A 13,168-nucleotide genomic window follows, 5' to 3' on the forward strand; every position below is an offset into this window, starting at 1 on the left:
TTTTGCTGAAAAATGCCAAAGACGAGTATGAAACACTCAAATCCCTAGGCCAACTAACCAATAAACCCCCTAATCAGAGAGGGAATGTCAATTTTCGTCGCCCACGCGGCCAAAATTCCCAGAGAGGATTCAACTTTTCCCAGGGAGCAATAATAACCAATAGTCTACCCAGGGTTACGGCAGGGGTAATAAAGGAGGACGTGGAAAAGGTAGAGGCAGCCCCAGTAGAGGAGGCGGCATGCCTCCACCAAAACAGTGACGCTCCGTTCAGGGTCCCTTCTCACGCAACCCCAGTAGGGGGATGCATTTCAAACTTCACCCAAGCTTGGGAAGGGATCACATCAGACAGATGGGCGCTTTCTACAGTATCCGCAGGGTACTGCATAGAACTGGTAGAGCATCCCTGAAACCATCCTCCACGACAAAAAATAAATTCTTTGGACCACCAGAAGATCCTCCTCGAGGAGATTGTCAATCTGCTAGCAAAGGACGCGATAGAACTCGTTCCGGGACACCAGGTAAACAAGGGTATTTATTCAACTTACTTCCTTGTGCCAAAAAAAGATCTGACAATGCGCCCAGTATTGGACTTGTGGCCTGCAAACAAGTGTATCAAGCCCCAAAAGTTTTGCATGACTACTCTCCTAAAAAAGGGGGATTACATGGCAACATTGGACATGAAAGATGCCTATTTTCATATTTCCATGTTCCCAGCGCACAGAAAGTACTTGCGCTTCAAGGTGGACAGTCGGCACTACCAGTTCAAGGTACTTCCCTTCGGGATAGCTTTGGCTCCAAGGGTATTCACCAAGGTACTGGCGGCAGCACACCTCGCAGGTAGGCAATCCCGGTGTACCCTTACCTGGACGACTGGCTCATCACGGGGGAGACCCCAGTAATTGAAGAGCAAACATTCAAAAGACAATCAACCTCCTCTTCGAATTGGGCTCCTCAATAAACGAGAAAAAGTCAAGTCTGGTGGCAAGCACATCCAAACAGTTCCTAGGAGCTATCCTAGACACTCAAGGGGGGTTGACCGTTCCTTTCGAGGAAAGAATTCGGAATATACTGCTGCAAATTCCGCAATATCAGTCCAGTCGCCAGATAACGGTACGCAAAGCAATGCGTTTGCTGGGCATGATGGCGTCATGTATTTACCTGGTCCCCCACGCGCGCCTGCGCATGCGTACCATGCAGGAATGGTTGGCGAAACAGTGGTTTCGGGCAAGTGGTCAGTGGGACGATCTAGTGGTCGTTTCGCCAACACTTGTACAAAGCCTTCACTGGTGGACAAGAGAGAATCTGTCCAAGGGGAAACCCTTTAACGATCCGGAGATACAGGCGGTAGTCACAACCGATGCATGCCTGACAGGGTGGGGAGCTCACCATCTCCACCACACAGCTCAGGGTCTCTGGTCGCACTGAGTGGCCAAGAATCATATCAACCTGTTAGAACTTCTGGCAGTATTCAGAGCAGTTCAAGCGTTCGAGCCCTACCTGTTAAATCTGTCAGTGCAAATCCGGACGGACAGCACTACAGCCATGTTCTACCTGAACAAGCAAGGAGGGACTTGGTCGCCAAATCTGTCCAAGCTTGCCCAGAAAATCTGGATATGGGCACTCAGACGGAACATCTTCCTGTCATCGCAACATGTTCCAGGGGATCTCAATTCCCTAGCGGATGCTCTGAGCAGAGACCCCCTCCCAGAGGAACACGAATGGTGTCTACACAGAGAAATCGTAGAAGATATCTTTTCTCGGTGGGGTTTCCCCACTATAGACCTATTCGCCACAAGCACAAACAGACAATGCCCAGGATTTGCATCCAGGTTCCCCCAACCAGATTCCCACGGGAACGCCCTGTGGATGAACTGGTCAGGGATGTTTGCGTACGCTTTTCCACCAACTCCTCTAATCAGGAAGGTGGTCAACAAGATGAACAGAGAATCGATGACGCTCGCAAGACAAGACCATGGTTCCCACACTTACGCAGATTGGCGGTGTGCGAACCCATCAAACTTCCGGGCTGGTACAACTTACTGTCCCAGCACCAAGGTCAAACGGTGCATCCTCAACCCAACTCAATGAACCTGGCAGCATGGCTCCTGAGGTCATAGAGTTCGGACATCTCAATTTACCACAAAGGTGTATGGACATCCTAAAGGAATCCTAACACGAGGCACAGCTACTTTGACAAATGGAAAAGATTTGTTATCTGGTGCCAGAATAAACAAATTAACCCAGTTGATTGCACTCCTTCCACTATTGTTACATACATGCTCCACCTGCTGGATGCAGGACTGGTTTTTAACTCACTGAAGGTACACCTGGCAGCCCTGTCAGCATATACCACTTCCCATAACAAGGTGTTGTGGTGGAAAGTACCAGTAGTTAAAGCCTTCATGGAAGGAGTAAAGAGACTTCACCCTCCTATTTCAAACCCACCACCAGGATGGGACCTTAATGTGGTGCTATCTAAGCTCATGGGCCCCCCATTCGAGCCCATGCACAAAAGCAGTCTCAAACACCTGACTTACAAAACGGCCTTCTTAGTAGCAATTACATCTATAAGAAAAGTCAGTGAAATTCAGGCTCTGTCAGTGCAAGATCCCTTCTTTACTGTGCATAAAGATAAACTGGTTGTACGCACACACCCTAGGTTGTCACTTAAGTTTATTTCCAAATTCCACGTAAACCAGTCCATCGAGCTTCCGGCTTTCTTACAAGACCCACAAAGCTCGGCTGAGGTGAAACTACACACACTAGATGTGCGTAGGGCGGTCCTCTACTATGTAAACAAAACCAGACCGCTAAGGAAAACAGATCAGCTGTTTGTCTCCGTAGCTTCAGGCAGAGAGGGGGATCGCGTCTCTAAAGGTGCCATCTCTAAGTGGATTATTAACTTATCCAGTTGTGTTACTCACTTTCTGAAAGAACTCTGCCTTTCACGCCTAGGGCCCACTCTACAAGAGGCATTGGGGCCACTCTGGCTTTCATTGCAAATGAACCTCTTGACACCATTTGCAAAGCAGCTACTTGGAGCTCTATTCACACTTTTACTCAGCACTACTGCATTGACACTCATTCCAAGACAGATACACAAGTGGGACAAGCAGTTCTAAGACATTTATTTGCTCATGACCCTTCTCACATCCCACCTTCTTCTTCAGGTACTGCTCGCTAATCTATGCACAGCATGTGATCTAAGCGGATTCCCCGAGCCTCAGAATGGATACATTACTCACCGTAATCGTATTTCTGATTCTTGTATCTGCTTAGATCCACATGCGACCCACCCTTCCTCCCCTCTGAGAGAAGGCGCATGGATGCTTGTAGTCTTACCGTTCTATCTGCTTGGATTATCTGTACTCATGCTACTCCTCATGCTACCTCATGTCAGAAGAAATACAATCTGAGGGTCCTAGACGCGTGAGAGATCATGGGTACAGTGGACGTCACACTAGGGTTAGTATTACTGGCACGCCCTGTGTCGATGCCCTTTTCGAGTTTCGAAAAACAAACTGTAATACTCTGCAGCTTCCACTAGATGTCGGCCTATGCACAGCATGTAAATCTAAGCAGATACAAGCATCAGAAATACGATTACGGTGAGTAATGTCATATATATATATATATATCAATTGATATGGCAGACATAAAAATTACAAACAATGAGATACACATGTGAATAATAAAGCGAACACAGAGAAAGGCTTTGTTGATATGTATTGCATGCTGAAATGTCTTTCTCATTTCCATGGCGACACCGTATAGCGTAATTGCATCTAGTACGTTTTGCTCTGATGGCTGCATTTGTCACGAGCCAGGGTCTATGTTTTGCATTAATGCCGCCAGGGGGAACACGTGAGTCGCAGTTATGAGTGCTTCAAACTGTAAGTGATCCTCTGCGGAACAACTTTAATACATTGCTATGTGGTGTGGAGCCAGTGTGATTTATTTATTTTAATTTTTTATAACTCGCCACTCACCCATGAGTCTCGGGGCGCACATAAAGGAAACAAACAGGAGGATGGAACAGAGGATCAATTAGAAGTGTTACGTTATGCCATGTTGAAGAGGTACGTCTTGATTTTTTTCTTAAAATCTTTGAGGAAGTTATCTTTCTCAGAACCGGAGGGAGTGCATTCCATGCCTGTGAAGCCTGAACATCAAATGAGGTACCACCAAACCCTTTCAGTTTGTATTTGGGTTGCTGGAGGCTAGCCTTATCAGCCGAGCAGAGTGATCGGCCGGCTTGGTATACTTTAGTGTGTTTGAAGAGATATGCAGGGGCTTGGCTATTCAGTGCCACGACCTTGTAAGTAACCTGATGTTTCACAGGCAGCCAGTGAAGCTCCCTCCTTGCTTGGGTGATGTGATCTCGTCTGGCTAGATATTTGGTAGCCCGGACTGCCCCATTTTGAGTCACCTGGAGTGCTGGTAGGTTTGCCTGCGAGGTACCCAGGAACAGACTGTAGTAGTCCAGGTGTGAATTAACGAGTGCTGAGGCAAGGAGGGCCATGTTATCGGGCGACAAAAAAGGATGGATGGGACTTAGACGTTTATTAATGTAGCCACAGTATGCTCATAAGAGGGCTACGTGGGGCTTCATGGATAGTCAAGCATAACCCCTAAGGTCTTAATACTCTTAGCAACTGGGATGGTAGATCCAGTTATGTTGAAGTTTTCAAAGTCTACAGACAGGTTTTTTAGCCGATGCCCCATGGCAACAATCAGGAGCTCTGTTTCGTCTTTGTTCAAAACTAACGCGTTGGTTGCCAGGCCTGGATGGCACCAAAGACCATATTGACGGTTGCTGTGTCTTGATGCGTAGATACCTGAGAGCTTCAGGACCACCTGGGTGTTGTCCGCATAGTTGGCATATTGCACACCCAGGTTGTTAAGAAGTTTAAGGAAGGAAAGAATGTAAATATTTGAGTCGTGAGATGCAGGACCCCTGTGGTATCCCGCAAGCGATGGCCACTGGAATTGAAGCTGCGTTATCCACAGCAACTCTAGCATTACGGGGTCCGAGGAAGGAAGTAACCCACTGAGTTGCTGCCTCCGAGCAGACTGCCACCTCCCACAACCGGTTAACCAAAAGGGAATGATCCACGAGGTCAAAGGCCAAATGACAATTGGTGGAAAAAACATGTGGGTTGACCATTCCTTCGACTGTACAGACTTATTTAATTTAATATTCTGTTCCCTCTTTCTTTTGCACCTTTATGTGGCCCTCTGAACTGCACCCTACCACCAATTATGCTGTCAGCAGTGCATGCCCTGAATAGGAATATAACGTATGAGATTAAGTATTCGCCTCACTTAACAGTTGGAAATGCTGGGCTTCTTCATAATGTATTAATCCCAAAAAATACTATGGGTAAGTAACTCGTGCCTCCTTACAATTATTTTGAGTTGGCTCGGGTTTCTTTTGTCACATCTGAGATAACAATGTTCTTATATTCCTTTTAACGATCAAGGAATGGTGCAGTGTGTTTGCATGGTAGTCATAGTGAAGATACATTTATGGATATACTGGTATTAGAAAAAGGTGCAGTTTAGAAACATTTCTGCATATTTAGAAAGTCAGTGTTTTCTGGTTATGTTGGCTCCTCCTGGCATCACATTCTACAGAAGTATGCCCAAAGGTTATTGTAACGGTGGGAACATCCCTCGTGAATCGGTAAAGTATCTCCTGTGCACTGTATTAAACCAAGAACATGTTTCTTGCAGGTTTTGAGGAAGTCTGCCTTCAAGATTGTCAAAGGAGAAGTCGAATCTGTGGAGGTGACCCCTGATAACCTGCAAGATTTTGTAGGAAAACCCATCTTTACAGTGGATCGGATGTATGACATCACACCTCCTGGTGTGGTTATGGGACTGGCATGGACAGCAATGGGTAAGCGTGATGGTGTTCAAACTTTGCAGTGTAATCTCTGTGCGATCACAAGAAGGAATTTATCAGTTTCCCAAAAGAAGGTAAAGGGGGCAGAAGATACCTCCAAGAGAGCAATTATATATTGGGGCTGATGATTATGCAAAAATAAAAAATCTTTGTATTATAAATCATGCAGAAAATGTGTGATACCCTACTTAAATGTACTTCTACTTTAAAGCTATTTATTTTTTAGACAGCATACCTATTTTGCAATATCACAGCAAAGATTCAAGTGGAGCTTTGGAAATTGTAAGCAAAGCCTAAGGTGTAGTAAGGGGATCTCCGCCATGGGAGCTTTGCTTTGAATCATAAATATATAGATTTGTATATAAGGGTATCGATTAACTAACGGAGAGTGACATCTGGTAGATAACGAGAGCAAAGGTTGAGCTGTCTTCGATGCCATTCGGAACTCCGAGGTAGAATGCACCACTTAGTTGAAAGCTACCTATCTATAATTTCAAGTTGTTTATGAATCTCCCTTTCTACATTCTGTGCTATTTCATATGGAACAGCAACGCAGGATTTGTAGAGTGGAGTCAGGAATTATATGCAAAGCCCCCATATCCCCACAGAATCCCCAAAAAGAAAAAGAAAACATCTGGCAGAGAAAATGCTTTATGCCCTTGGCATCATGTCATAGCAGTAGATTATGAATTCCATAATAATCTGTTATGATGTCATAGTAGGGTGATACAGCATTCAGAACAGGAAATAGTTGCTAATATGTCATTGGGTTCTATATGATTTTTTTAACAAATGCAAAAAATGAAGAATTTCATTTTTACTGAAACCCCAAGCCCCAGTTTCTCCATGTTTAAACCGCCACCCAACCACCTTCCCACCAGATGTAACCCCTTACCCCACCCCCACATATATTTTTTAAATTCAGTATGTTTTTGTTTGATTTAAAATTAATTGTTTGTTTTGTATTCGTTGAAATCACTGGATACCATGAAATAAAGTCTGTCTGTTAGGAAAGACTTCCATTTTACTGCTTTCCTCCCATAGTCTTCTATGGGTAACCCTTTCCTTTTGCTTTGTTTGGACTCCTTATCTGTCTTTTTGGAGGTATAGGAGCTATTTGGGCTTGCCTTTTCTTTTTGCTCATTCTTATGAGGGAAACTGATCCGTCCATAAGACTATCATTGCTGAGAGACTATGTATTTCTTGTACTAAAAACGCACACGTTATCATAAAGTGCGGTTAGGATACTTGGTATTCTTATAACTTTTTATTTTGTGGCTTTTTGGTTACATTTGCTGTGTGTGTGTGTAGGATGGGCTGGTGGCAGTGGATGTTTTTCTAACAATATTTTGAAATGTGTACCTTTGCACCTTTGCATTTACCACAAATGGCTACTAAGAGTGGCTAGCATTCTAAAAGGGCTGTACCACGAGGTTTTCGTCTGTCCTTAGGCAATATTTTTCTTTGCCCTTTCCCAGGGAAAGCTGCTGCTTTCCTGGGAAAGTAAAACAAAAGAGGTGATGGATGGAAGGTTTAGAATAAATCTTAACCTCTGGCATTGCTCCGGACATCACTCCAGACCATCGTTCTTCGCCTGCCAAGCCATTACAAAAGGTGAAAGACATATGCAAATCAGGCTAAGGCGCAGACGGGCTAGACGACGGTGGTGTGGAAGGTTGCCCATAGCAGTGTCAGTGGTTCAGATTTATTCAAAACCTTCCACCCATCACTTTTTTAGTTATATATTTCTGGGGAAAGTGGCAGTTTTTGTCTGAGCCAGGAGATGAGGGCTGGGACTATCTGGTCTAAGTCCGCATCTGGGTGTCTGGTGCTGGCCAGATGTAGTGGCCAGTGGCTATCCAAGATTGGATTTCTGCTACCAGTTTGAATGGTGCAGATCCTTACCATTGGTGGACTTGGGCAAGCTTCCAATACAGATCTTGGATAAAAAGGAGGACTCCTGCAGCCAGTCAACACATCAACGTTGGATCCAAGACCCATACAGAGAAGTGCTGCCTGCTGATGATCCGAGGACAACAGTTGCAGCTCACCAGCATTGTCTCCATTCAAGTTCTAGTGCAGCCCTGCTATTCTCCCTGATCTCAAGAAGTCCATTGTCAGTGCGTTGACCCTTGGGACCAGTGGGAACAGCCAGTCTGAATCCCTCCTCTAGGATCCATGCCTTCTGAGCCTTTGGAAGCGTCCCGGGACCAACCAGTGGACTGACCAGCTCCCTCCTGGGCTACCTCGCTGCAGTCACTGTTCTGAGTGCATCCTTGAAACCTGCAGGGTGTTCAGCTTGTATTACAAGATGCCTGTTCCAAAATGTCCAGCCTCCTTGCATCAACTTGAAGCCATGCAGGACCTGCTCCTTTGTTCATCCATTGAATAATATCTGTTGCCGCCTGACCCTGGTGACTCAAGTTCTTCGCTCCCTTGAGGTGTCCTGGGGTTGCCTGCTCTGCAGATGTCGTCTTCTTTCCATTTCTCGGCTATTCAGCTGGAATGCACCTGGAACTGAGATGTAAGCACTGTGACTGACCGTAACAAACTTCTGTGTCCGAAAGTGACCTCTGTACCCTTGACCCCTGGCCCTCGCTCGAATGGTCCAAACACAGAAGAGTGTGTTCCCAATAGAATCCGGAACCTCAGCAGTGATCTATGGAGAAATCAGAGTCAGGGGGGAAAGTTAACATACCTGTTTATGTTCCACCCTCTACTCTTTCCCTCCCCTGCCTCCCTCGGCCTCCATATCGTTACATTGGTATAAAGTCCTGTCCCTATCACTCTCTTTCCTGACTTAGACCGGTGGTGATCTGGTCAAGAATCACCTTCCCAGGCATATCCTGGAGGAACAAATTTCACATTAGTCTTCTTCAAATGAACACCAACAATTGTCTTTGTCAGGATGATTTGCCACAATTTTGATTTCAAAGAAAATATAACTCCTCCACAGCAGGTTTAATGAGTTGTCTTTGTTAGAACCACAGTTCAGCACTCTAATAAACTACTACCTGGTTTATACTTATGCCAGGTCCTCTACACCAGCAACTTGCCAAACTGGTTTACCCGCCTGCCCGTTTAATACTTCACAAAAGAATATGTGCTTCAGTGGTAACTTCCAACTTAGAACTTGGCTTCAAACTTTAAACCATTTTCGGGGAAACAAGGAATCACATTAGTGCTCTTTAAGTGTTCTCTGCAACTATGCTCCTCTCCCTCTGGATAAGCTTCTCCAAAAAGGCAGCCCGATATGATATGGCATTTATAACGCGCCTGTACACAAGTATTTCTGGGCGCGAAAATTCCCAAGGCCTGGTTGCCATCTTTCTTCCCCTCTACACCAACAACCAAATAAACCAGGATATGGTCTCACTCTGCTTCGGTCTTGGCTTTGGCAATGTATGTTTATATCATCTAGTGATCTGTATTTCACAACACATGGACATCAAGTCTCATTTCTCTTGGGTTCCCCAATATTCCCTGCTCGCCTTAAGCAATGTTTGTTGTATTGGTATTGCTGGGTTTTTGAACACTCTTTGCTTGGGTATTGCTGGTAAGCTTTTGTTACTACTAAAGCTTCCCCGCAGGGTTTTTGGGCCTTCCACCAACTCACACGCGTGCTTGCACAGTCACGTGTGTTTAATAAATCAAACCTTTGGTGTTTTTTAATAGTTCAGTATTGTCATTACTGCTTCTTTCACTCACACGTGAGTGAAGCTGCCTGCCGTGAATATGTGGATAGCGTTTGAGGGTTTCAGAGTAACTTGCAAGCTGTGAACTCACTAGGTAAGTCACTTGCTCCCGATTCCCCTTGGTGTTTGCAGGTCTTCTGATGTTGTGGCTCCTCACAATCAGGCGAACAACCTCCTCTAGTCCACTTCTGCTTGCGCCACTTGAAAATGGAGCTTGCTCTGCTCTGAAGAGGCTCAGGTGCAACCCAGCAACCTCATGCCTCTAACAAGGGTTCACTACCTCTGCACAACAAGCCTTCATTGGGCAATCATCTTTTTCTCACTCTTCCCGCTGTGCTACTTCTGCAACAGGGATAACGCGAGACAAAGACCCTCTCAGTACCTGCCTCAGCCTTTGGCGTTACAGTAGTCCCGGCGCCTTCTCATACACGGCCTTCGTTGCTTTCACCTCTCCTGCTTGTTCTGCTGCGTATGCTGCTCTTCTGCCTTCACTCTGGTCTACAACAGAGGGGGCTTTTTAAGCCTCGGTCTCCCTCGGGTGTAGGTCATTTACACTAATCGCCTGACCGCTCCTGCAGCAGTATTCCTCTGCATATTTCTTTCTCGTCCCAGAACTGAGGGAATTGGGGACTTTAAGTCCCATCTTTTCTACTTTGCTGATTTGATCTCCATTCTCTACAATATTTATTGAAGGAGTATCACACAAATTATTTGTCCGTTTTGTTTGGAAATTGGAGTAAGGCTTTTTAGACCTTTTGGCAGTTATTATTCACCAACCTCCTTCCATTACCCCTTTTTGAGTTTGAGAAGTTTCTAGCTCTATGGGTTTGCAAAGTGTTTTTATTCCTTTTCATTCCACAGGCGTCCTGGACGATTTTCCCCACATTAAGATGTCCCACATGTGGAACAGCTAAGTTATTGTGACAAAGCGATTATATACTGTAGCGTTTGTGATATCTTCCCTAGAGTAAGACATATACTGTGTCTCACCCTATGGATACCTCTCACCTCCCTGAGTCTTTTCTCCTCCCGGGTGATCCTACCGCAGAACACCCCCCCGCCCCCCCAAGGTCAGGATCAGGAAGCGTCTGCCTTTCCCTGGCCACCTGGGAGGAGACTCTAGGCAGGGATTCAGTGAGGGATCTGTATGATTTATTTATTTGCTTACTTATAACGCTACGGCAGCCCACAGGCATCAGCGCACGACACAAACACAAGCGAACAAACAGATATAACGGCATAAGTTCATAGAAACTGGACCGGGAGGGAGGATTTACTAGAATAGCAAGGTTGGTAAGGATTTTTTAAATGTCTGAATATTATGGTCTTGCATCATGGGAAGAGGGAGGGGATTTCAAAGTTTGACAGATTTGACCTGGAAGGATCTTCCCAGACCCTTCTCCATTTTGAACCTGGAACAATAATCTGCCCTTTGTTAGATGACTGCAGTGCTCTTGCCGGGCGATACTGTGGGATCATCATCATTTTCAGGTAGGATGGAGCGCCTCCATGCACACATTTATGGATGGTAGAGGCCACCTTAAAGTTAATACGCTCTTGGATCAGCAGCCGATGCAGCTGTTTACCTTCACTAAAATTAACATCTGTGAAATGGAAAACCCAAAATCATCTTTGAGCATAGGGTGCTTTTCGCCCCATTCCTTACAAGTTTGGTGATCGCCTTGTTCCGTGATGGTAAGGTACCATCAACTATAAAAAATCGTCACAGTAACCCCCCTGCCTAAGAAACCATCGGGTGACACCAGGGATCCCAATAACCTTAGGCCTATAACCAATTCTAACTTTTTGCTTAAGGTGCTAGACAAAGTGGCCTATAGGCAATTCCAAAGTTTTCATTGAGGCCAATTGTATTCTTCATCCCAGACACTCAGGCTTCAGATCCAATAACAGCACTTGTGGACCGACCTACAGGCTCATACGTTTCGTTTTTCAGACGAAGGCAGGGCAGGTGTCCTGGTTCTACTGGATTTATCAGCGGCCTGGTGTCACCTGATGGTTTCTTAGGCAGGGGGTTACTGTGACGATTTTTTATAGTTGATGGTACCTTACCATCACGGAACAAGGCGATCACCAACCTTGTAAGGAATGGGGCGAAAAGCACCCTATGCTCCAAGATGATTTTGGGTTTCCATTTCACAGATGTTAATTTTAGTGAACGTAAACAGTGGGTGGTTGGCCATCTCATGTTCAGGATGTAGGGAGGTCATAGTTATGTTATTTTTGGCTTGCATTTTAACCACTATCTTTTCTCTGGCTTTTGTGATTTTATCCTCAAAGGCTGCCTGCACTAAGGTAGTGTCATGGCATGTAGGTAGGAATGGTGTTTGTAAAGCATTAGGCTTCCCCAGAAGCCCAAGTGTGTCAAAGTTTCTTAATGCTGTTACCTGTTAGCGCAATTTCCTGGTTAAAGAATTGCTTTTTACTTTCAATCACTTTGTTTTTATAGAATTTGACCCACTGTTTACAGATTTCTTTATTTTCCTTTGTTGGCTGTTTCAGCCAGATGGATTCTAGCCTCCGTTTTTGTTTTTTGAGAGCACCAAGTTCCTTGTCAAACCATTTTTGGTGGCCAGGATCGTCCCTCAATAACCTGGTTTTGAGAGACGCGTCTTTGTTTAGGAGGGAAGTCAACTTTTTGTTATATTAAACAAGTTGTTCAGCAGAGTCAGTGTCAGATGTTTCAGACATAATAAGGTCTAGGCATGGTGCTAGATTCTTGGCATCAATCTTCCTGAGATTCCTACTGGTCATTAACATAGCTAAGTTTGGTCTTTTGGGAAGCACATCGGGAAGTTGAACCTGAAAGTCTATAGAGTAATGGCCTGACCAGACACTGTAAAGTCTTGATCGCTTGCGCTTTGATGTTCCTGGTAGCCACCCAATCAGACATGATTTTTGTCCGTTGTGGGGGTGTCATTAATGACCTGAATCTAAGTTGCCCATAGCTCTCTCAAGCTCGATGGCCTGTTTGTCAGACTTATCTCCTTTCCAGTGATTCAAATCACCCAAACAGATGGAAGCCTGATTGGGACCTTCTATGGAGCGCAGAATTTGTATAAGTTCCTCGAACTCGGGCATTGTAGAAGGAGAGCTATAAACCAAGACACTATTCACACAGCATATGGGAGAAGCGGTGAACTTGGCCAGTAGTGTTTCACAATCCTGGCAGGTGACTGGGGCAGTGAATAATGCCAAATAAGATCTAGCAATGATTGCATCACCCTCTCCCCTGTTTTCCTAGCTCCTGTTTTTACAGAGGATAGAGTATCCAGGAGGTACCGCTAAACTAATAGCTGGTAACAATTTTTTTTTTTTTATTTTTTTTATTTGATTCAACTGTTTTCACAGTTTTTACAAAAAGATGTAACCCAAAGAATTTCTGATCCCGAAGAATTCTGTTCTGTTTTGTTTCATTGCGCTTCTGTGCTTAGACAGTTAAAAATGTAGTTTCCCAATTACTGTCAGATTGGATCTTCTTTTTTCAGGTTTATATTCTGAAAAAACTGGCCGACTGCGATTACTGATTTTACATTTTCACCTGACA

The 13,168-nt window shown here is 44.9% G+C and overlaps 1 protein-coding gene across 1 annotated transcript in view; it reads left to right on the forward strand.

The window, feature by feature from the left end:
• LONP1 (lon peptidase 1, mitochondrial) overlaps positions 1-13,168 on the forward strand; it is a 1,004,634-nt gene that overhangs the window by 847,487 nt on the left and 143,979 nt on the right. The window contains exon 15 of the mRNA XM_069649597.1: positions 5,737-5,902. Within this exon, the coding sequence (XP_069505698.1) occupies positions 5,737-5,902 (166 nt within the window). The remainder of the gene's footprint in view (positions 1-5,736; positions 5,903-13,168) is intronic.

This window comes from Ambystoma mexicanum, chromosome 1p (genome assembly GCF_040938575.1).
Source record: "Ambystoma mexicanum isolate Mex_15411 chromosome 1p, UKY_AmexF1_1, whole genome shotgun sequence".
In the NCBI taxonomy this organism is placed as follows: domain Eukaryota; kingdom Metazoa; phylum Chordata; class Amphibia; order Caudata; family Ambystomatidae; genus Ambystoma; species Ambystoma mexicanum.